Below are 25,596 nucleotides of genomic sequence, written 5' to 3'. Positions count from 1 at the left end.
ATATTTATTTGAAGAAAAACATGACTGAAGTTTTGACAACGTTTTAAAAGTGGTGATTTTGACACCGGAGATAAAGAGCGTTCTGAACAGCCAAAAAAATTTGAAAACGACGATTTGAAGGTATTATTCGATGATGTAAAATACAAGAAGAATATGCAGAATTGTTGGGAGTAACAAAAGAAACCATTTTTAATTGTTCCAAGAACATGGGAATCATCCAAAAGCTTGAATATGTGGTGATAAATTAATTGAAGCTAAGAGACATTGAAATACGTTTGGTCGTATGTGAAATACTGCTTCAGTTGCAAAATTCGAAAGATTCTTGCATTATATTGTTACTGATGATGAGTAGTTGATCCATTATGATAATCCAAAACCAAAATAATCATGGGACGGACTACATAGTCATAAATCATCACCAACTACAAATTAAAATAAACCTTTAAACTAATTTATAGGCCTATTGAATAGACCAAAAACAAAATATTAATATTGTGAATACTAAATACTTTGACAATACAACAAATAATTAATTATGTCTTTACATTACAGCGTATAACATAAGAAAATATATTAATAGCCGTAACATTTTTACCTGTTACATTATCTCATATGGTGAATAGATGAAAATAAAATTTCTTAGACAACCTGTCATTTTTGATACGCGACGATCTTGCGAACTCTTCTAAAAATGTCGACGAAAATCTTGGGTTATCAATTTTTAAAGAAACTGGATGAAAAACGCGTTTAATCAACATCTTATCTGTTCATCTCTGCTACGCTGATTCAACCAAAATATTCCAAATAGGATCCATATTTATGGATTTCCGCAATCTAATAGACCCAGGGTTTTCGTCGAAATATTTCACATATTTATATACAAAAATTGCTCGTTTAACAGTATACGATTGAAATAATGATGAAAAAATTAAAACAATGTATTTAGAACTGAATAGTAGTTATACAAGCTTCAGTTTTAGAACACCCTGTATAATTCCGCCCCGTTTTATCGATACTGTGCAATAATGTTTGTCGTGTGAATTAGTGTGGATGACAAACAAAATGTCGAACAGAACTCAAGTCACTCTACGGAGTTTGTTGCTAACATTTATCGAGAAAAGGAACAACTCAAAACGAAAACTAAGGGAAAACAAAGAAGCGACACTATATCAAGTGCAAGTAGCAATATATAGATACTTCGATAAAAGAACAGAGGATGAGGATGATGCAACAGGAGCGATTGTGATCGTTCCATCTCCTTAAGCTCCAATAAAACAAAAGCGTCGATAAATATCTTGTTTAAAAATAAACCAGTGGTATGTGGAATGAATGATCGCTATATTTATATACATGGATCTAAGAAGATATTTAAAATAAAAGAAAGGATGGAAGAAAAGATATGAGACGCATTTTTTACAGTTCAACTTTGACGGTGCATGTTTCCGAGGTTTGTTTAGATAATTTTAGCTATTTTAACGACTGCTATACGTTTTTAGCAAATAAATATGAGAATTATACCATAAACTCATTTTATCTGTGTATAACAGAATGTTATAAATGGGTTTTAAAGTTTTTGTTAAACAATTTAACATTTTTAATGTGGCTCCAGGATATATTGGTCTGAACATTCGGGTATTATTGATATAATAAACTCTTTTATTAATTAAATAATTATTGAGAAAGATTGAAAAATGAAATAATTATTAGAAAAAGTCTACCTTTAGTAAAAATTTTTACGAAAAATTATACTACCCAATCAACACCAACTGTTTCCAATATGCATGATATTTTCTGGCATTTTATTATATAGTAAATGCCATAGGTGATTAAGCAACTAACCTAGATTAATACTAGATTAACTAATAGAATCGTCTAAAATATATTACCGATACTAACGACGATACTCATCAAGGTATATTAATCATAACGGATAGAAAAAGCGAAACATCGATGGAGTATGCTTCATTAAGTATATTCTCCTTAATGCATGTTTAATAAATGGACGTGCTAGCTAATAGTTGCTATATGGACGATATACAGTGAAAAGAAAATCCTGTTAACCAAATTTTTTTCCGAAAATTATAATGAATCATTTTTGAAATTCATTTGCAAGGCATAGGAGAAAAATCAAACAAACAAAAATTATATATGAAAAATCTATTTTAGGTGCTTGAAGATATCTGCAGTTGTTCGGCTTTACGGTAACCATGCTCTGGTTCTGATTTTTTAGAAATAATGACGTTAATGTAATATATAACGAACGATTTGGTGTGCCTTTTGAAGAGGAGGACATTATTTTAACTGTCTGATGTAATTTCTTGATATAAAGTTGTCCAGGCTATGTATTGATACCACTTGCAAACGCAAATCTTACAGAGATTAATTAAATTCACTATATTCTACACCATAAATTGAAATGACTGACTTGAACCGGAACAAAACATACTTGAAATACGAAGGGTCAAATGCTGACAAAGAACTAAAAAGATGGACATAATTACCACAGAAAAACACATGTTATCCAAACCCCTAATTATATTTGAGATAACTTGATTCGAATAATTCACCTTTTGTAGCATGTAATGTAGAGTTTCATACATTATCTTATTTCGTATCTTTTTATAAAATGCTCATATTTATAACCATTATAACGTCCAATATGGTTTTCAAAATTAAGTTATTAATTTTGAAAACCATATTTATAACTAACGTTAACGAAATATATTTTAAATGAGCTAATGGTATACTTAAATACTTACGTAAAATCCAAATATCTTTATAGAACAATTTAATAACCATCAGAGTTGACTGTAGAATAAAATTATTGCTAAGTAAAAAGGAATAGTGATGAACTTTCTATATACAGTGATTTGTGAGGGGGCCTTATACATTTAATATTCAATATCTTTATAGGGTTTTTTCTCCTTCTCTTTCTCTCTTTCCCTAATAATAATTCTGGTTTTTAATTTTCTTTTTAGTAAAAAATTCACAGAAGGAAAAACCGAATTTGTTTTTTTTCCTTCGATGAAGATCATTACTACTTTAAACGTTTTAATTATTTAATAGTAAGAAATTATCGTGTTTTTTAACTCGGGTAAGTTTTAATCTAATATGTTTAATTAACAAACAACTTTAATAAAGGTGGAGGGTGTAAAAGTTCTTACCTTTGATGTCATCGTCTTCCAGCGTAGTGGAACTGTCTGTAGATTCCTTGACCTGGGAACCATCTCCTTTTTTCACAATTATACTTCTGCCTAAAAGTTTTGAATTTTAATTAGTGGATGTTTAATTTATATCTTTGTCAAGCTTCAGATCTTAGCTACAAGTTTATTCTGTTTTAGAAGCCCCAACAGCGTATTATCGTTAGCTTTTCAAATATTCATGACTAAAGGTTTCTTCATTAATATTGTAGGGAATTCATATTTGTTGTTCTATTTTTCACCAAATCGTAATATCAAAAATTTATACATTTATAAAAATTTGCTTAATTAAATTATATCTATATATTTAAGGAATAAAAAAGGAAAATGAAGAAAATGATACAAAGAAAAAGAAAAAAAATGCCCCTTGAGATATGAGAAAAAACAGCGATGAAAAAGAAGCTGTATAAATTAATATCGTAAATTAACAGAAATAGTAAGCATAAATGGCTACTTACTAAAAATATGTTAATTTTTAGATATTTATTAAAATATATAACTTCAGAAATCAGCAATTTTTAATTAGAAATCGCAATTTCATACTAAATAAATGATATTTAGTTTAGATTAATAGTTGATATATAAGTAATTGATTAACAGTTATTAACATTTATGATTTAATTAAAATACAAACCCAAATAAAAAAAAACATCAATAAAATTATTTTAAAAACGGAACAAAGTTTTATTTCCTTCAGTAGAATTTTAATTTAGACAAAAAGACAAATACATATACTATCATGATTCCCTTTCGAAATAGAAGAGCATCACTGTTATCGACGTTGATACTAAAACTAATTTCAAACTGCAAAAATTAGACTGTTTTTAATAAGATAATGACGATATGAACTCTTAAGATCTGTTAAAACCAACATAATTAATCTTTAAAAAGAATTAGTACCTTTAAATCAAATATTGAAGCTAATATACATGATTTTTTAAATATTATATTATTTCATTTAACAAAGTATAATCTACAACAAAAACTTAACTAATTTTTAAATTATTTCAAAAACAAAACATATATTAATCCTTCATATGTATACACATAATTGCGACAAAACAGACAAAAAACTTCGATATATTTTCAAAGTAAAATAGCCACGTACGCATAATATGTTGTCAGGACTATACAAACATGAATAATTTATTGTAGCACAAACAAAAACAAAAAAGAAAGATTCTATTCTATAATGCCTTATCGTATTATATAAAAAATAACTCAAATAATAAAGCCCATATAATTTTGCTGATCTTGATTGAAACAAAAAACAAACAATAAGACATATATCTAAATTAAATATTGCCTATTCCGATGTTATAACTGATATTACAGGGGCAATATTAAATTTAAATAAATATTTGATGAGTTTGCCATGTGACCGGTTTGTTCAAATATATGAATCATAATAATATAACTTAATTAATTTACTATATAAAAGAAATTTAACTGCAACAAAAAATGAAAGAAAAAATGCTATATCCTTTTCTAATATAAACTTTTTTAAAATAATTTTAAATTGTATAGGTTTGAAGTCTCTTTCATAATTCATGATTCTTTATAATTAGGAAGCTATAACATATAATATAAACGTGTTTTAGTAAAAACTAAAGAATTTGTATTACAAGTTTTGAATATTTCAGAAAATATATATACAAAACTTTATACTATTCAGAGATTGATTTACTGTTTTGAAATCATACATTATTTGGTAAATAATTTCGGGTTTCTTACCACGCACAATTAGGGGGCGCACTATATAGCATAGAATAAACCATAGAAAAGAATAAACTATGTTGTCTTCCTTTTCTATACATACAAGTCGATCGAGTGAAAATAACAAAAAACTCTAGAATATTTAGATTTTGTATTACATTAATAGTTCTATAGGAATAATAATTAAATTTTTGTGTTATTCTTGGTGGTTTTACATACATTGGTTATAAAATATGGAAGAACAAAGGTAAGAGCAGAATGAAAGATTAAATTTGTAAAACTCATAAAATCCAAACATCATCAGTTTCGACGACATCAAATAGGAATAAACATATGTTAAAATTGCATCTCGAAATAGCTGCTGGTTTAAAGACGATAACAAGAAGCAGAGAAGAAAACCATTCTTTTTGTGTTGCAAGTAGTCGATTCATTAGTGAGATTTGCTCATCAAGAATAATAACAAAAACTGTAGTAACTGGTTCTAATTAGACATTTATTTGAAACATGATGCATGTAAGTAATGATTTAGCTACAATTTGTTGAGAGTAAAAGTCGAAGAAAGTGAAACTAGAATAAGAGATGAAGAAAAAAAAATAATATATATATATATATATATATATATATATATATATATATTGCCAAATAATGTCTTCTTGTATTGAAGATATTGTATAAACGTGATACATTTGGATGGACTTCTTATAGAAACCTTAAATATGACAAAAGTTGTTATGGCGTTGATTTGTGAGTTTTAATTGAGATAACTGAGCTGCTCATACCATATTATCAGAAACAGACTCTACGTTCCTTTTTCTTGACGAACTTGGACACTCGAATTTTTACTTTTCTAGTGCTACACTAGACTCTTAAAAGTTTTTTCTATTCATTTTTGAATGAGAACAATACGTGACGTGCCTTTTAATCACGGCTGCTGAATCACCGTCACCAAGAGCTAGGTTACCGATTGACTGCTGATGATTGACATCAATCGATAGCCGGCGCTTGGGGATAGTGTCTACTCGTCAACCAATACGTTGCGGTTGATGCTGCAAAAGTTAAATTAACCCAATAAATATCGCCATAATTAATCTCCATTTCCAGATTGTTTTCGATAAACTCGTTCCATATCTTTCTTAGAACTGTCCGCTGCATTTTCTTTCTTTCACCTTTTACTCGATAGACGTTTCCAAACCACTGTGCTCTGCGTCTCTGAATGTGTTCCTCAACTATGCACTGATTATCGCATCTTAAAAGAATTACTTCATTTCTAAAACGATCTCGGAGAGAAACACGTAGAATTTGTCATAAATATCGCGTTTGATAGTCCTCAGCTTGCAGATGTTAGACTGTAAAGTGTCCAAGTCTCAGACCCATAAAGGTATGATCGGAAGTCATTTCTGCAACGAATAGTGACGGGTCATGTAAAGTGGATTTATAGATTGATTGAGATTAATAGGATGATCATCACCTGGTGAAGCCGGCTGATCGACTCCAAGGCTAAATGATTTCGGTAGCAAAACAACATGTTCTGTGTTTGGTGGGACCAGAGTGGCGTGGTGTATTACAAACTGTTGAAACCTGGTGAAATAGTTGATAGTGATCGCTATCGACAACAAAGGATCAATTTGAACGATGTATTGATCGAAAAACGTTTAGAATGAGCCCGAAGATACTGTAAACTGGTTTTACAGCACGATAACGTGCGGTCCCATAAAGCAAAACCGGTCAAAAAAGCGTTGAAAGGACTTGGATGGAACATTTACCGCAGCCGCTGTATTGTCCAGACCTTGCCCCGTCTGACTATTAGTATTTCGCATCAATGGGACACGCGCTTGCAGGGCAGAACTTCAGCCAATTTCGAGAACAAGTTAGAAAATGGCTCGATGATTGATTTTGCTCAAAGGACAAACACAGTTTTTTTGGGATGGCATCCACAAATTGCTTGAAAGATGGGCAAGATGTACAGAATTAAATGGCCAATACTTTGAATAAATAAATTTTTCCAATTTTTTGAAATTTATGTTAATTTTATTCAGAAAAAAGTGGTAATGACTTTCCGGTACACTTGCTATAGTTTTTTCTTACCCTTTACTTTTACCCCAAAGAAAATGTTAAATAAATTTTTACTTTCTTCAATGCAAATCATAATCATTTTCGGGACAAAATAATTTGCTTCAAGATGAATTAAATAGTCACCGATTAGAAATTGATTTCGCCAATTACCGATGGCTTGTTGCAACAAGACCTCTTACCGCTTCCGCTTACAACCGTCATATTAGGATGGAGCCATTCACTGACAAACAACAGTTTCCTGCAGTTGGTATCGGCTTCGTGATCGGAACAATAAAAGCGGGCTGCATTTCAAACGAGATTAAATTAAACTAAAAGGAAGGTTCGCGTTCGAACTTTGCCATTTTGCAACGTTGCATAGATCAAAGCCTTTTCATTCCCACGAAAATTACAACCGTAAAAGTCGAGCCGCGTTCGTTATAGGAGATGACTTCCAGGATTTGGCGTTTGAACTGAAAACGTTATATTTCGATTTAATGGGATTACGTATTAAAATTGTTTGACTTTGTGTGTAAAACATCGTTGGAAGTTGTCGTCTTATTTGGTAGCCCGGGAACATATCCACATAATTATTTATAAGATTACGTAAAACGGCTTTTTTTGTAAAATTGTAACTTCTGAACACAAAAACTTTTGTGACAGAACGTGTGACAAAAACGGATTTTTTGTCACACATTCTATTTTAAAGTTATGATAAATTAAGTACTATAAATAAATAAAGGCAGTACGAAAACTAAAAAAATTATTAAAAAATAGCAATATATATTTATAAATAGATAATCAACCAAATGAGCTGAGGTTTAAGTGGTCAAAAGAAAAAATGAGCCATATATTCTGAAAGAAAATGACGAAATATTAACAATTCCATCTTCCTTAATAACGCTCTTTTATCTATTTTATATCATGGTGAAAGCGTTCACCTTGTTCGTCACTCACCATTTCAAGCTCCGTATGCTATATTTCAAATAAAGTGATACAACGCGATATTCCTCTAGAACCTATAACGAGTGTAATTCAACGTGTTTGTGTGAAGTACTTCGAAAGAGTGTCTTGGGCTAATCAGCTAAATATGCGAGGTGATAGTGAGGTGCGTAGACTAAAACGTTTAAACACCACCTGATCTGGTTACTGGACATATGTAGACTTTAGAATAAGCCTTAGAATAAGACTAATTAATTAAGATAATATTTTATACAGAAGATTGCTTAATGAAGTGATTTTAGACATGCCATGTATATATAATATAAACATAAGAAATACTTATTGCCAATAGGGCAGATTGTGGACTCAGGAAGAATAATAAAAACACCATTTCAAGATTAGGGTGGAAAAAATCGAAATGAGAATACAGGAAATTTTTTTAAAGACAACCTATACTACACCTAATTACTTTCTTTAGAGATAACAGAGCCTATAACATTTTCGCGGTAAGATTTTTATCGAATACATTGTTTTTTATAAGTTTTCTTGTATGTGGACCAACAAAAATGTCTTATTTTAATTGATCATCACTTAATTTAGAGAAAACGGTTTTCAAATACAAAAATCCTTTACTATTTCTGTGCATGACCTTGACAACATTTTTCATTAAACCAAATTTTATATGTAAGGGCGATTCTTGTCGTTGCAATGTCTCTACTGTCTCACAAACAGTCTTCCTAGATAAGCACTTAGTAAGTTAGTCTGCAACTACTAGTAATAATATTGAAATAATAAAAATAAAATAATTTAATTTAATTACTGAACTAAAAGTTTGTTTTATAGCTTCCTAATTATAAATACTTTCTATACTCGTCGTCATGTATCCAATAAAAACACAAAAGTGGTAAAAATATTAAAAAAATATAAAATATAAAATAATATCTTGATAAACAAACGGTCACTCGTATATATATATAAAATGGACACTCATGCTAGAACACGATCAAAAACATAGACCGTGATGGTCGGTCCATGGCCGACTCGATTTCAACATTGAAAAACAAATGACACTAGCCGTCGTGACAAATAAACCAAAAACGGTATAAAATACATCTTAAAAATCAATGTCGATGAAAAGAAGCTCTTCGATGATGTGTCTGTCGAACGTGAAGTGATATCGATGATGATGTGGTGGTTTGGCTGTAATGAGGGGTTAATCCAATCTATGAGATAAAGAAAATCACGTGCATTTAAATGAGAACAAACCATATCATAGCTAAGCTTTAATGTTCCAGCGATATAAGTGTCACTATTTTATCACTATTTCATTAGGGGTTTTATTGAGCCAAACGTCCATTATGCTTCTGTCCTCGTCAGCCTTTAATATAATATGTAACTGCTGATATGAAATATAACTGCTTTAAAAAGATTCTATATAAATGATAGCAACATTTTCTAACCTCTTCATTCCAAACTGTAAGTAATACTTAGTTAATTTTATTTGTTAATTTGAATGAGAATGAAAATGATCTCTCAACTGTAATCACAAATGTATGTAATTGTTGTATTGAATAATATACGTAATGTTTGGGAATAAATACGACTACTACAGAGACGACGTCGCATTTTTATCACAATTTTGCAGAAATTGTGATTAACGTAAAACTTCTATTACGCCTTTATCTATTTTGTTTTGATCTTTGTCGGTTAAAGGTCATCAAGTTTTCTACCAAAGTTAAATTGGTCTTGGTCAGAATAATTGCCAAAACTCTCAATATTGCACAAAAATTTAAAAACATAACATCAGAATGAGAGTATAAAGTTCAAATTTTTAATAGCTGGATGAATAATGCCTGGAAAATAAGTGCCTAATGTAGGAAAATATTTGTTTTACTTTTCGTGGTATTAAAATTGTTGAAAATCTGAATTTTGGTATCTACGTGCATGTTACTAAACCTGTTTTCTTAACTATATTCCTTTAAAAAGTGATTCAGGTTATTCAAATTCAGCAACAATAACAACTGTACTAAAGTATTTTGTACCACAAGATTGAAATACACATAAACTTGTCATTTTTAATATTTTTCGAAATCTGTTCCAGAAAATAACAATTTGCTAATTATTTTGCTGTCATATATTTTATGTTAAACACAAGGTATATTTGCATAGCTATTTATCAATTTGTACCAGTTTTATTTACCTTTATTTATTTACTTCTCTGTATTACGTGAAATTATTTAAACAAATGCCCCCTCAGCTATCTGCACGAACCTTCTCCTGCACGAATGTTTTATTTGACATGCAATTTTAGACTACTGCATGATTTTATACGTTAATTTTCATAAACTCATAATTGTATATAATTTATTAGCTATAACTGTCTAAATGCAGAATAACAAAAAGAATATATGACAAAAGATCTCTGCTATTATTTGAAATTGACAAGTTAAAAAACCATTAAAATAAGCTCATTACAATATAAACTCAAAACAAACTCATGGAGAATTCAGTAGATGAAATAGAAATATCAATTGAGATACATTTTACTTTATTATGAATCCCCCGAAATTCATTCCTAGTCCTTTTTTAACTTAACTATTGTGTACGTTTCTAATTTGGTGTTGACTCTGGTTTAACACAAAAGAGATACTATAGACTGACCCCAAATGTTTTATGAATCCCCATAAATGTACAACAAAGAAAATAGAGAAAAAAGGAAAGGCACTATAATACTGAGCTTGAACATATCCTTCCTTATAGTATATTGTTGATGATGGAGACTACTTTATTAGATTATGAAGGAAGTTACGGCAGTAATGTAAATAACTTCTAGATTTTATCTTAAGTAAGTCTTATTTGGTATAGCGGTCCAAAAAATGTTAATAAAAAAGCCTTTTGATCGATTTTTAATTGGATTTTCATTTTAGACTCTCCCTTAATTGGTTTCATAATGTTTCAGAAGTTGCAAAAAACATATTTATTATATTTTTAATGGATATTTTAGGGTTTCGAATACACTTTTGTATCTGATAATGATTTTTTTCGTATCATCTCATTAAATTCTGATTTACTCTATTTCTATTTATTATTTATTATTTTATAAATATATTTAATATTTTGTACGTGGTATAATCATTTGGATTACATACGTCCATTACGAAATTGGATTAATCATTACGAAAAAAATCGATTTCTTCAAATTTCTAGACTAGAAAACCCCCTTAACAGATATGTTTTAATAATAATTAAATTTTTAGATTAATTTTGTACACATTTTCGTTGGCCATAAACCTTCCTACATTTTAATTGAGAATTTTCTTGTGTTTATAAGACTCTCACATCTTATTTTCGAACTTTCTGACTACTATATTTTAATTTAATTTTGTATTATTATACGTACTGATTACTAGATATTCTTAGGGAATGAACTAACACAGATAAATGGAATTTCTGACTTTCCGACGTTTTAATTTAATTTTGAATTATCATACATACTGAACGAAAATACTAGATATTTATAGAGAACGAACTAACAGATATAAACAAACGAAATAGTCTAATAATGAAAATTACATTTAAAACCGACAAAACTATTTATGACGCTGTCTTCTTCGCAAGGCAAAATTAATTATCACGGAGCCGACTCTGTAAAGGTGGATAGACGCTGTCTGGCTTAATTAAAATTTAAACGTAACAGTTATATCACTGGAACACGCCAAGCAAAAGAAGTAACTAATGAATAGCTGCATACAAATGTGGCTTAATCACTGAATCTTAAATTGCGGATAGGCATAAAGGTGTTCTTACCACATTCTGGTTGCGCCAGGGTGAAGTGAAGTGAGGTAAGGTGAGAAGTCCGCGTCAACCGACAAAACAAAATTACCAACTACCCAATGCTCACTAGATCTAAGTTATATTTTATGCAAATAGCTACTAAGAAGTGGGAAATAAGACTCTAGAAACCATCGTTTATTTATAACGTCTCGTTTTTTATAAGAAAAAGACACAAAAAGTATACAAAGCCATAGAGAATATCAAAATACTTAATTCGAACTTTATATAGAGTCCTTTTTGGGTCTTATTTCAACGTTATAAATACGATTTTTTAAATTTGAATATACTTAAGTAAATATATGAAACAAAACTCGATTTCTAGTATCTGTTATAAAGAATGTTCTAGATAGCGTGTAGAGTGTAGTGGCGTGTATAGCATAACTTTTCAATTTAGGCATTGCACAATTATTTTAAACGTTAATCCATTATAATTAATACAAAATTAGATACATTAAACGTTTTAATAATTTTGGTATGAATCATTCAAATTTATATCATTTAAGAATATATATTTTTATGATAACATAACCTTAAATAATAGACATAATTACCAATGTATAATATATATAGAAATGTTATCCATAAATAAGAATTAACATTTTTTAAACTTAATTGTTTATTGAAAGAGTATCTATTGTGTTACTATATTCGAAAAAACATTATAGTACTTCAGGCATCAATTTAAATTCAAAATAATTTAAAACTGACTGAATCTAAATCTTGAAAATATTGCTATTAAAAATAATCCTGACTCCACTATCTGGACGACCTTTGTAATGTGATTGTGATGTTATTAGGTGTACTGGATTAGAGTTATCGGAAGATAATTATATAATTTTCATGGAAATGGAAAATGTTTGTATTCAAAGCATTGACCATTTGATTCTATACATTTTGCCCATCTTTCAGGCAATTTATGAACGCCATCTCAAAAAAAACTTGTTTGTCCTTTGAGCAAAACCATTCATCAGGCCATTTTCTAACTTGTTTGAAAGTGGCGAAGTATTACTCTGCAAACGTGTGTTCCACTGATACGAAAAGTTAATAGTTAGACGGGGTAAGGTCTGGGGAGTACAGCGGGTACGATAATATGTCCCATCCAAGTGCTTCCAACGCTTTCCGATTTTGCTTTATGAGAAGGTGCATTATAGTAAAGTAAAATCACTTTACCGTGTCTTCAGGCTCATTCTAGACATTTTTCGATCAATACATGGTTCAAATTGATCATTTGTTGTCGATAACGATCACTATCAACTGTTTCAGCAGGTTTCAACAGTTCGTAATACACCACGCCACTCTGGTCTCACCAAACACAGAGTCAATATCTTGTGAACAAAACGATTTGGCCTCGCCAGGCGATAACCATAATTTTTTGTGCTTAGGGTTTTCAAACTAAATCCAATTTTGACCACCCGTCACTATTCGATGTAGAAATGGCTTCGAATCAAACCTTTAAAGCATAATTTCACAGAAGATTTTTCGATTTTCCATTTGCCTGTCATTCAATTGATGTGGTACCCATCTTCCCAGCTTTTGGATTTTCTTCATTGCTCGTAAAGGGTCGCTAAACGTTTTTTGGAGGATATTTAACGCTTCTGACAATGGTTTTTGAGTTTTGGTTGGATCTTCATCCAGTAACTCTTGCAGTTTCGCATTTTACAAGCCTAGCGACATTTATGAGAAAACCGGTAAAGACTTTCCGGTACACCTGATATTTGAGAAATATTGCTACACTCATATAATCCAAACTTAACTCCATTTAAGTACAATTTTTTTCCAGATCTGTAAAATATTTGGGTATTTTTTTATGCTACACATCAACATTCACTGTTTTTTATACTATTGTTTAGTTCAGTTTTTTTAATCTAATAGACTAATGGTTTCCCTTTGTAATATAAAACCAAATAGTTCTCTATATTATAGACGGAGTTGTTCGATCTTATATATCGATAAAAATATTTTTATACCCATTCTCCATTTCAAAGTGTTTTTTCGTCCATAATACGAAGAAGTAAGATGTCTGCTATTTTTCATATATATCCTTTATGAATCCCCAGATAAAAGGGAAACCCATAAATCGTAGTTATTCTTTACACGATATAAACACGGTTTGGATACAAGAAAACTTTTAGGGTAGACCGACGGTCATCCATATAATATGATTTCCTCTACGGTTTCGTAAACTATATTATTATTTGTTATGGAGAACTCTTTAGTTATCTTAAATCAAGACTTGTTATGGCATTCTTTTTCGTAAATAACTAAGTTTCATCGAACTTACAGCATCTAAACTGAAAAGTTATGTGTGTGTAACATTTAATGTCGTGTAGTAGCAAAAGGAAAAGTAAAATGTGTAATGATGTAACTAATTTAGTTTTCAAAATCAAACGTAAAATCATAATAAACTGGAAACTAGTCGGTAAAGTGTCTCAATTAGTTAGAATTTTGATCTAAAAGGATTTGGTCGTGTAGTAAACTACTGATTCATAGGGTTTCTAAGGAAAAAATTATTCATGCTATCTTCAAAAAATTATATGTATAATTATTCAAAAAAATATTTACATTCTATTGGGGAAAATCACGATAAGAACACTAGGTAGTTCGGAAAGATCTTTAGTTTTTTTTATTTTCTTTATATATTACCAATAAAACAGCCAATGCACATCAGTGATGACGTCGAATATATTGCCACTTGCAGTTTGTAAAATTTGTAGATTTTTCCTACTCATTTTATACTAATTAAAATGAGACGGAATACTGATTGATGATGGGCCATGTTGCCAAATGTCTGCAAAATTCTTCAAAATATTAGTCAAAATAATTATAGGCTACAAAACGTCATAAATTTTGATAACCTGCATTGGTTGTTCTATTGGACAGGTTATTTAACAATTTTAACACCGTTTAGAATTAATAGTAAAACTTTCCGAACAACTGAGAGAAAATTGTCGATATTTCTTCATATTTTACGAAACGATAGTTCAATCAAACCGACGCGGCAGTAAAATATGAAGAAAATCAACACTAGAGACCTAAGGTGTCAAAGAAAATCTGAGAAAATCTTCTAAAATGCTCTCTGTGTTGCTGGTGTTGTTCGTGTGTTTGTGTGGCGTGTTTCGCATTGTTACATGTTCAATCGATATTGAATTTGATTGATTAGAACATTAACGTTTGTTAAAAAAATTATCAACATTGAATTAAGAAAAGTTGTATGTTGAATTAGTGATGGACACAATTCTAAAATTAATTCGACAGGTCGATTTTAGACGTTAAAATGGCGATTATATGTTTGGGAAACTTACTCGAAAAGTTTCTGGTTGCTAGCATTGTAGTTAGGATAGCACCCTGGAATTTATTTTTAATATTATTTTGAATGTTAAAACATCTATCGGTAAGTATTCAGGCACTATATTTCATTACATGGCGGTCAGTTTATTTCTTCACGATATTATTAGGTGTTTATTTTATTAGTTTCTTGTTTTCGAGAATACATAAGGTGATTTTTACAATGCCTAACAATGATTGGTTTCTCTGACAATGTTTTTATCATTTCGCCTCACCGCAAAATTAACATACACAGATTTGGAGTTGTTAAGCTGTATTTTCCAGTCTCTAGTCCATTTGTAGATCTTGTTGACTCCCATTTGTACTTTTTCTACAGAGTTAGGCGCAATATATATTTTGCCACAATAACTGTGCCATCGGCAAATATTCCAAGTACTGTTTCTTTTATTGAGTGCGTATCAGCAGTGTAGAGTAGTTACAGATGTGGCCCAAAGACAATACGATGGGGAACTCCAGCCAAAAAAGCTTTCTGTATACCTGATTACACTTCTTAGAAGGAATATGCATTATAACAAACCAATTTTGATTATAATTAAATCACGAAAACGTAGAAAAATGCTAAAAGCACCGTTCCATACTTTCGCACTTAGAAAATGCTCAAAATAAAAATAAACGTACCATAGAAACGAAATTAACCAATAAAATGCCTTCACTGTTTTTAGCAAAGCGATTAAAATAAGTAATACTTTCAAATTAGCGGCATCTCAGTCAGACATTGGACATCACAAAACGTTTCTCCAAAATTATCTATAAGGTTAAATCTCCACTTTCTTTGTGTTTATAAACACCATACAATTATTTTTTTAAAAGTTTTAAGGTAGTTTGCCTGAATACTTACAAAAATAGAATATAAAATAGCATAATTATGAAAGAACTTACCTTAAGCTTACGCCTAGCATTGAATTTCTTGAGACAGTCAACAGTTTCTTGTCTATGAACCACGGAAGCAACACGTTCTCTTTGCTGGAGAATAAATAAAACATTTTAGTTGAACGTCATCGTAATTAGTGTTTTGATCCCAGTTAATAAATGAATGTGTATTTACCTCTTTCATACTTTACGTTCCTTAAAATTGTAAACAATTATATATGCCGAGGACTTCATTATCTTATCTTAAACCAATATGTGAATACAACTTGATTATTTAAAAATAAGATAAGATTCGTATTTCTGATTAAAAAAAAATTAGGGAAACTGGCTTGGTACTTTTACTTTAAGACATATTTACTAAACATTAATATCAGATATAAATACAGACATAAATATCACTAAAATTTATATATTCAATAATTAAACACGATGACAAAAATAAATTGTGATATTAATGTATATTTTAGACAAACTGACACTTCCTGTGCAATAATGACTAAGAAGAAGCATTTAGAAAGCTAGATCTTAGCTCGAAAATATATAAAGAGCATCAATGTGTTGGAATTTGGCCCATGTCCTGATAGAATTAATTGGAATTATAATATTTTAACTCTATTAATCAAGCTGTTTTGAAAATTATGGGAGGGTAATCAGTATTGTCAGCAGGGCATTTTACAATAATTTGCTTTAATTATTAATTAAATTTGGCACGATGAATTCGTATGAAATATAAGATCAATCTACTAGTTGTTCAAAGTAAAAATCATAAAAGCATGTAACTGCTACTACAGCACTTAAAATATAAATAATAAGAAATTATAATATTCAATACGATAAATTTTAAATACCATAAATAAAGAATGAATATAAATTAACAAAATTCTTCATAGATAAACCATACATAATTTGATAACTGATAAACTAAATTTTAAATATTCTTTTAGTCCATTGTGGGACATATCTGGGTGTACTATATAGATATAAATTTTATGTTTATGCTCAGAGGGGTATAGTATAAAAGCAGTAAATTAAAATGTATAATTGGAATGCTGACTTTTATTTCCTCCCTGTAGATTTGTTGGAGATACATTAAATGTTAAATTGCTGAAGGAATTCTAAAAATATTGTTAAAATTGCCTGGAGAATTTCATTTCGGAATAATAAAAAAGCAAATATGTTCCGTATTAAAATTTTATGAATACTTTTATATGCTGTGACATTGTAAAAGGGGGCAACATATTTCCTTCCTTATTCCAATCAATGATCGTATAAAATATGTAATATATTTTGCTTTAACATTTTATTATAATAATTTAACAATATCATTTAATGCATTTTAATCAGTTGCATTGATTTTTTTATTAACTGGGATCTATGTTACATAAAAGGATATCAAGCATAAAGCTATACTAACGCAGATCCAGGGATGTTTGAGAGCGTCAGCAGCAGTAATCCGTTTTACTGGATTGACAGTGAGCATCTGATTGATGAGATTCTTGGCCTCGGGCGTAACCGTGTCCCATTCTGGGCTGGGATACTAAAAATTCCAGACATTATTAGTTAGATAGTTCGCATACTTGATTCAATTGTAACCCTGTTATATATATATATATATATATATATATATATATATATATATATATATATATATATATATATATATAAACAAAAGCAACAAAGAAATAAAATTCCTATAAATCTTAATGTTGTTATAAGTTTTAATGCCTCTTTTATGTCGTGGATTCGGCATTTTTTGTCGGTTTATAAGGAGAAAAAAGTTTGTTCTTATATTCCATTATTATTTCGTTTAGTGGACAATATTGTTTTCTTTTTTCAAGTATAAAAGAAATACTTTTAAGGCATCTCTCTTGCTGCTATTATTTAGGAAAACTTTCTTAAATTTTGCAGAATTAGAGCTAAATTTTGTGCTGGCGTTAACTATACGATATAAATATAAGGTTTTTCAATTATGACGGGTAGGTAGTCTCTGGTCATTATGTTCTTGTTTAATTTAACTATCGGAAGCCGTGGCGGATATTTGAACAGTGTCGTACATACAGTACCATACGTTTCATTCCGCTTCCACGTGTACCCGACGTTATTGAAAATAAATATGAAATTTACAGGAAATTTAGTCATGCTAACCTGTTGAATTTTTTACTGACTATAATATAAATATAGATGACCTAAACTTAAACCACTATATTATATGGGAAAAAAGTAATTTCGGATTCTTCTTATTGATTGTTTTAAATTTATTATTGATAAAAACTCTATGAGCGATTTTTTCTCAAATAGTTTTCAAGCAAAAAAGCTCCAATTTGTTAATATGTATAGGAAATTAATGAATAAATGAAAACTACCTAATAATATTTGTCTACAACTGAAAAATGAATAAATATGAAAGGAAGGCTGAATTTGATAAAAAAATTAAATATATATAATCCTTTCAATAAGCCAGAATCGTTGGTAGGTTATAGTCCTTTTATTATATTTACACTGACATATGACAACGGTGTCGACCAGTACCAAAACATATTAGATTTTATAGACACTTTTGGTTACCTGATCGGACGCATTAGACTTCATTCTGTCTCTTTTTAATAAGAGTAATGCTAACTGTTAAAATGAGAAAGAAAAATGCTCCAAGTTTAAGAGGGATTTGACGCGCCTTGACTGTTTTATTGGAAGGACTATAGTCACTATATTCAATATATTTAGATCTCTATGATTGTTTACTTTTATACTTTAAGTGATAATTGGTAATAGCGGAAAGAAGAATTAGTGAATATTTGGCGAGTAATATTTTAAGTATCATGAATCTCTCTAGTGAATACTTTAAAATGCAGCGAGTACTAAAACTTACATCATATGCTCCTGCTTTGATCTGAGCATACAACCTGTGCTGGTCCTCGTCCCAAAATGGTGGGTATCCGACCAGCAGGATGTACAGTATCACACCGCAGGCCCAAATGTCGACAGGCTTGCCGTAAGGTTCCTTCTTCAACACCTCCGGAGACAGATACCCTGGCGTACCAGCAAAACCGAACCATGCCTGTTGCTCACCCTGTACTTCAATGGCTAAGCCAAAGTCGGCCAGTTTCACTGCGGCTCCTTTGGCTTTACTAGCGAGGAGAAGATTTTCAGGCTAAAAACAAAAAATCACCTTAATTTATCAGCATTATCAGTAGCCATTATAATTCATTACAAATATTACCAATAAGCTGAATTAATTATCGTAATAGGTATTTAAATATTATTATATTTTAATAGGTACAGAAAGTTTTAAAATATTGGAAATGTTTAAAATAAGCTCATATTTAATAATGAGAATATTAAAAATTAATTGTTATAACACATTATGCCAATTTTTAAAATTCATAATATTCAATATAAATTTCATTATATTTTGGTATATATATAAATATATTTTAACAATTGATATGAATTAATAAAAAATAATATGCATACAATGTATATAGGCAACTTATTATACATACCACAATCTTAATACATTAGCTGTTCTTTCATATTGTCGAACAAAGATATTTTTAAGAATGTAGTTATAATATTACCATAACCATTTTATTATTTCATATAATATTGTATTAATTGTAATATTTATATTTGTTATATACTATATTTATTTGAATACTTTGAAATAAAAAATAATATCCATACTACGTACTTAGGCAACCCATTATACACATATTAAGGTATTAAAAAAAACCCTAGTTCATAAAAGCAACAACTTAAATAAAAATCAAATAGTAATGATTATGAATAAATATTAATTACTTACTTTCAAATCTCTATGTACAACGCCATTTTGATGACAGTGGTTTACCGATTCTAAGATTTGTTGTATACAATGTGAAGCGTCGGCTTCTGAGTAAAATTCCCGTGCTACGATATCTTCGAATAATTCTCCACCGGTCACCCTATAAAGAAACAGAAATTGAGTGTAACATGGCGGCCGAACTGAATAATTCAACAAGTAACTCGACAACTTTTCAGCGTTACTGTCATTGCGTGAATAGTTGACGTTATATTTAACTGGTTCTCGTATAGGATAATTCCTTGACTGCTTTTGATTATTTATTGTTGTAATGTGAAAGATTATTGTCTATATCAAATATTATATTTTCAAGATATTATCAGTTAAAAATGGTAGGTTATGGTGATTTAGTTCTAGTGTTTATTATATTTTTGCTTCATTTTCATCACACTTTTAGTATTCACTCATTGTCATGACAGGTATCTGTTGAAAAGTATTTCTCTATCTCTGTTTACTCTTCTGTCATAAGCAATTTGCTTGACCAGTATAAAATAAGGCCCGTAAGAATTTTATAATTTCATTAGTTACTAGTAGATGTGGCAGATGCTGTCCTGCCCGAACATTGGCTTTGCTATAAGATGAGGCTACAGTACACACAGCTCGTTTAACAATTCAAATATTGAATGACGTTTTTCCACGAAGACTAATTTAGCGAAGTGGCGATTTAGCATGGCCAGCCAGATCTCCGGATTTAACAACACTAGATTTTTTCTTATGTGTTTTTTTTTAAATAAAAAGTTTATGTGAATAAGCCCCAAATGATTCAACATCTTAAAAATAATATTCGTCACTAAAGTGAAGAAATTCAGCCTCAGACGTTGCAGAAAGTCGTGAAAAATGTCTTAAAAAGAGTCAAAAGTTGCATAGCGAACCGCGGTCAGAATTTAGCCGATATAATTTTTCAATGATAACGAAAAACATTTTAAAGACCAAATAAATAAACCAAATAAACAAAGTAAACTTTTTATGAAAACCAAACTCATTTATCTTTTCTTTGAGAAAAGTTATCGACAATCAAAATGGCGGGACTTTTGCCCCACATGTTACATTAATTGATCATATACGTTTATGTATAATTTACGGTAAAAAGAACAAAAAAATATCCAGCGATTCACTTTTATTTATATACAGTTCTTCATTTCATGTATCATTCCTTATTAGGCTCCTTCTTCTTTCTTATTTCTTTCTTTTCTTATTACTTCTTATTACAATTTCTACTTGTTACTTCCTTAGGTTTTTGTGTAATATGCGCTACAAATAAATATATTCCAATAAAACTAAATGTGTCCAAATCAAGTAATCAGAAATAGCCTTCAGACAAAATATATAAACAAATATTTGAGGATTTATTCAAATTGGACTTGACTGACGGGCTGCTAGCTCCAACTTTTATACGGTAGACTATTTGTCGTTTCTTTTGTATGTAAATCAACTACAGACAGGTATTTTTTAAAATCAAGATCTGGCAACATTGTATCGCGAAATGACTGGAAATTTTGAATTGAAAGTGCGTGTGTGTTAAATCATTATTAAACAAAGTCATTTAATTTTAAGCAGCGTCTGTATGTTTAAGGTTTGGTGTTATTATGTGTATGTGTTACAAAGTGTTACGGCAAGTTTAGATAAAAAACGATTAAGAATAGTATGAGCAAGTATATATATTATGTATTTTACATTATTGGTAGAGAGAATTAAGGGGTCGTGTCCGCTTTATCGGAAGGTATAGCTGTCAAAGGAAAATCCGATATATGTAAAAACTTCTTTTGAAATTTCGAAAATTGCCTGTCTTCTTTTTTACAAGATATTTAAATATTCGAAATCAGATTTTAATTTAATTCCATGTCTGGTGAACAGAGAACAATTAACAAAAACTGTTCTTGCTTAAGGACTGATAGTAATTGATATGGTTCTGGAGGCATAATATCATAATCATTGTACTAGAGGTAGTTTCCAATTAATTTCAGAATGGGGCCTTTTTATTTTATTGGCATATATTTATTTGTGGCGCATATTACACAAAAGTATCAGATCTAAAAATTCTTCCTCCATATAAGCTTTAACCATTCTAATTTTCTAAATTTCAAGCAGCTCCTGTTTTCCTCAAAAGGGAGGCAAGTCAGTGGTGCAGTAATTTAAACTTATCAATTACTTTGTAAATTATTAAAATTTATTGGAAGTTAGATTTAATTAAATGCCATTTAAAGAAGGTTAGTGAGTCTTAGTTCTATAGGGATATATATTATTTTAATTAATGTTATATATCAAATACATTTCTGATTTCATATTGATAATATTGTAAAAACAAGTTTTAGTAACATACCATTTTAAAATTATTCCCTTTACTCTGTTACGAGACAAACATGATTAACTTAATATATTGTGGTTGAATTTCGACCACAGGCCAATCACTAGTAAATATAAAATATGTTCTGCAAATTTGTCTCTCTTATATAAAGACCATACAATCTTTATATACAGCATAAAATAAATATAAAATTTATAAAAAAATAAGAACTAAAAATATAACCAAATACTTATTTTTGCAATAACGTTCTTTATTGGTATTGTTTTATGATATATACGTCGCATATACTGACGTAGAACAAATATCAAAATCTATCTGGTGATTGGCATACATAAAAATAAACAATTATAAATCATACACATAATAGGACAAAGGAACTATAAATGATGGAAAACAAAATAGAAAACATCGATTCGGCAGCCAACAAAAATATTATTAAACATTTCTCTTTTCATTAATGTCCCGAAATAAAACATTCCTCAATTATGAACACATGGCATCAGGAATTCTGAATATATTACGTATTTGAAATACGTTAAAAATAAAACGGATACGTCGTTTGATCTATCACTTTTGCGATGCGGAATATATTTAGTAGCAGAATTAAGATGTTGGTGACGGTTTGGCGATAAATTTCGATGCAGAAAATACTTGTTGGGTATGTTAACACTTTGGGGGATTACACTGTGATAAATAAACTTTCCTGTTATAAAATACAGCGTGGTTTCCCATAAAATATATGTTGTGGCGCCTGAATGTTTCACAGACGTTAAAATTAAGAAAAATGATGTACTTTCCTATCACACATTATTACTAAAAATATGCGTTAACTAAATATAAACTTAATATTAAACATTAAATAATAAGTAATACAGTGTTAAGTTATAACTTGGATATCATACACTCTTCAATTATGAAAACATGACATGAGCTGAATTGGTTGCAGTTTCTTCTTCTGCTCCTCTTGGGCAGTAGCTTATTGAAATTTTTCAATTTCTCTCTGTATCTTTATGGTTTTTCTAATTTCAGTCTTCAATCTGCATCAATGATCAACTTACACAAATACGGACCAACTTTTGGATCTCAACAGAAGGGAACGATTCTTATTTGATACGTTATGTATGTCAAGTGTCAAGATTGGTTTTAGTTTTCCAGTTTGCGATTTTAAAATGACTGTCAGCTGACGACATTGCATTGAATATCAGTTGGAACACGTTTTCGTGTTATCATTGTGCTACGGAACGTGGAAAAATACAGAAACAACGTTGCTAAATCGATTAAAAGTATTTTTTGTTACATTTGTGAATGTTATATGCTCGGTAAATGTGAAAAAATCATGACAAATACACTCAAAGATGCATATATACAGTACTTTGGTTTTGCTTTAGTTAGTACTAGTGCTAGGTTTTAATATCGCAGGATTGAAGCTCGAATGTCTATCAAAATACATTTCCTGCATTCACATCTTGATTTTTCCCACAAAACTTAGGCGACACTTGAAAATTGAAAGGCGATACCAAGGATTTTGAGATGAGCATCATGTAATCGCTCATCGACCCTAATATCTCAAACATATCCCAAGAAGTATGAAAGACTCACTTTAACCTCTGTTCGTTTCTGATTTATAGTGTTTAATTAATAAATGGCCGTTAATGGTCAACAATATTAAAATAAAAAATTTAGTGAAGACTTAGAAAACTAGAACCGATGTAAAAATAGGCAGGTTGCTGATTTGATATTTACTGATATTGATATTTATTAGTGCTGATTATCTTATTTACATAACAGATTTTAGTTGTTCCAAAACCGTGCATATTTGTGTTATTTTAAATAAACTAGCATTAAGTTTTACTACCCTAAACTATTAAAAGTTACATTTAGCTTAATATAAATGTTTACATGCATTTGATTTTTTTGATGGTGATGTCATCATGACATGAATACCATGATTATTACCAATTATTGTTATATTGCGTTTATAATTAGTAACATTACTTGGGTATCACACATTCTTCAATTATGAAAACATGACATACGCCATTTATTGAGGAGTATCTGATTGTAGCAGGACAATTAGAATTAGCGTTCCAATGCTATGTACGTTCAAATTAAATAATTTGCAGTTCTACGTTTTTGGATATTTCATTTAAAATTTATCCTCCATCCTTTTTTCCATTTTTTCTGTTTTCTCGCTAGTTCTTCTAATTTCAATCTCTCTCAAGCAATGATCAACATATTATCCACAATTATCGCTCTGTATTTCCTGTTCTGGTAGATATGTCCTTTTAAATTTGTTTTGTTGTTTAGTATTTCAATTATGTTTACTTTTATAGTTTGTATTAAAATAATTGGTCTACATTTTTCTCTCATAGTGTTACCATATCTAATTTATTCTTTGTTATGTCTACTGCTATTTGGTCTCCATGATGTTTGTGTTCCTAGTAATTATAGTTTTCTCCACTTGAATTACTTCTTTTCCAAAATGGGAACAGTGGTGTAATACTTAATTTCTTGCATTGATTTTTACAAAAAAAAGGAACACTATTTATTTCTCAACTAATAGTTACGAAAGTCTGCGAGAATGTAGTGAACTCTTCGACAAATATATCAGGCAATTGATAATAAAGATATGCAGCACTTAAAAATAAATCTTAAACAGGAAGCAATTTATTGAAAAAATTATCAAGAATTCATAATCGAACAAACTCGATACTAAAACAAAACACATAAAAATAACGGACGTGGACCCCCATAAACCACATCAGATTATATTTTCATTATATACGTTTTTTATCAATTATTTATCCTGCTGTCGGTCCTATCGGGACAACGTCATAAAAATAACCCTCCTCCTGGAGTAAACAAATAAAAAATTGATCGATACATATTTTTTTCCCGGGGAAAGGCTACGGCATTTATTCCGTCGATCCCCTTACGCCTCATTTCATTTACTTCCCGGTTGATATTGCTTCCAATTTTAGACGCAGGCACATTACTCCTTCCCGCCACGATATCCGTACGAAGGCGGCCAATGAGACTTAAGAAATATTCAAGAAAATGTTCCGGGTATTTGAGTGGGGGAAAATATTACCGGGAAGTTGTCAGTAAATATCGAGTCTTGCTGAGAACGTGACCAAAGTTGGCATTTCTCTGATGAGCTGATTATGAAACGTGTCTGAAATTAATTCGGTTTGGTAGATCATCAAAATGAGTAAAGTACAGTTAAAAAAGAAGGTTGTTTAAAATTTGGTACAAAAGGAATGATAATCTGGGAAGCAATCGCAAATGATGTGCGCACAGATAATTCATTACGTATGACAGCTGAAGAACAACCAAAAAAGTTCCAGATCATAACAGCATATCAATTCATTTTGCAATGGTCACCAATAGGTGGTCATAGCGCATCAACAATTGATAAAAATGTGGAAAATCGTGTAACTCATAGAAACTTTCATAGATTCATAGCACAATCATATAAATTTCGGATGATAATAGCA

General features: G+C 30.0%; 1 protein-coding gene across 10 annotated transcripts in view; it reads right to left on the bottom strand.

The window, feature by feature from the left end:
- The window catches only part of CaMKII (Calcium/calmodulin-dependent protein kinase II), a 224,880-nt gene that overhangs the window by 38,454 nt on the left and 160,830 nt on the right, over positions 1 to 25,596 (bottom strand). For all 10 annotated transcript variants that reach the window (XM_076408264.1, XM_076408272.1, XM_076408263.1 and 7 more), the window contains exons 5-10: positions 19,759 to 19,897; positions 18,823 to 19,104; positions 17,371 to 17,493; positions 15,966 to 16,049; positions 15,044 to 15,086; positions 3,165 to 3,254 (exon numbers count right to left, since the gene is read on the bottom strand). In XM_076408264.1, the coding sequence (XP_076264379.1) occupies positions 3,165 to 3,254; positions 15,044 to 15,086; positions 15,966 to 16,049; positions 17,371 to 17,493; positions 18,823 to 19,104; positions 19,759 to 19,897 (761 nt within the window). The remainder of the gene's footprint in view (positions 1 to 3,164; positions 3,255 to 15,043; positions 15,087 to 15,965; positions 16,050 to 17,370; positions 17,494 to 18,822; positions 19,105 to 19,758; positions 19,898 to 25,596) is intronic.

Source organism: Rhynchophorus ferrugineus, unplaced genomic scaffold, assembly GCF_030347505.1.
Source record: "Rhynchophorus ferrugineus isolate W39M unplaced genomic scaffold, kcgeb_rfMv2 rfM6, whole genome shotgun sequence".
NCBI classification, from domain to species: Eukaryota; Metazoa; Arthropoda; class Insecta; order Coleoptera; family Curculionidae; genus Rhynchophorus; species Rhynchophorus ferrugineus.
The sequence above is the reverse complement of the archived record's forward strand: the minus strand, read 5'-3'. Positions and strand labels throughout refer to the sequence as shown.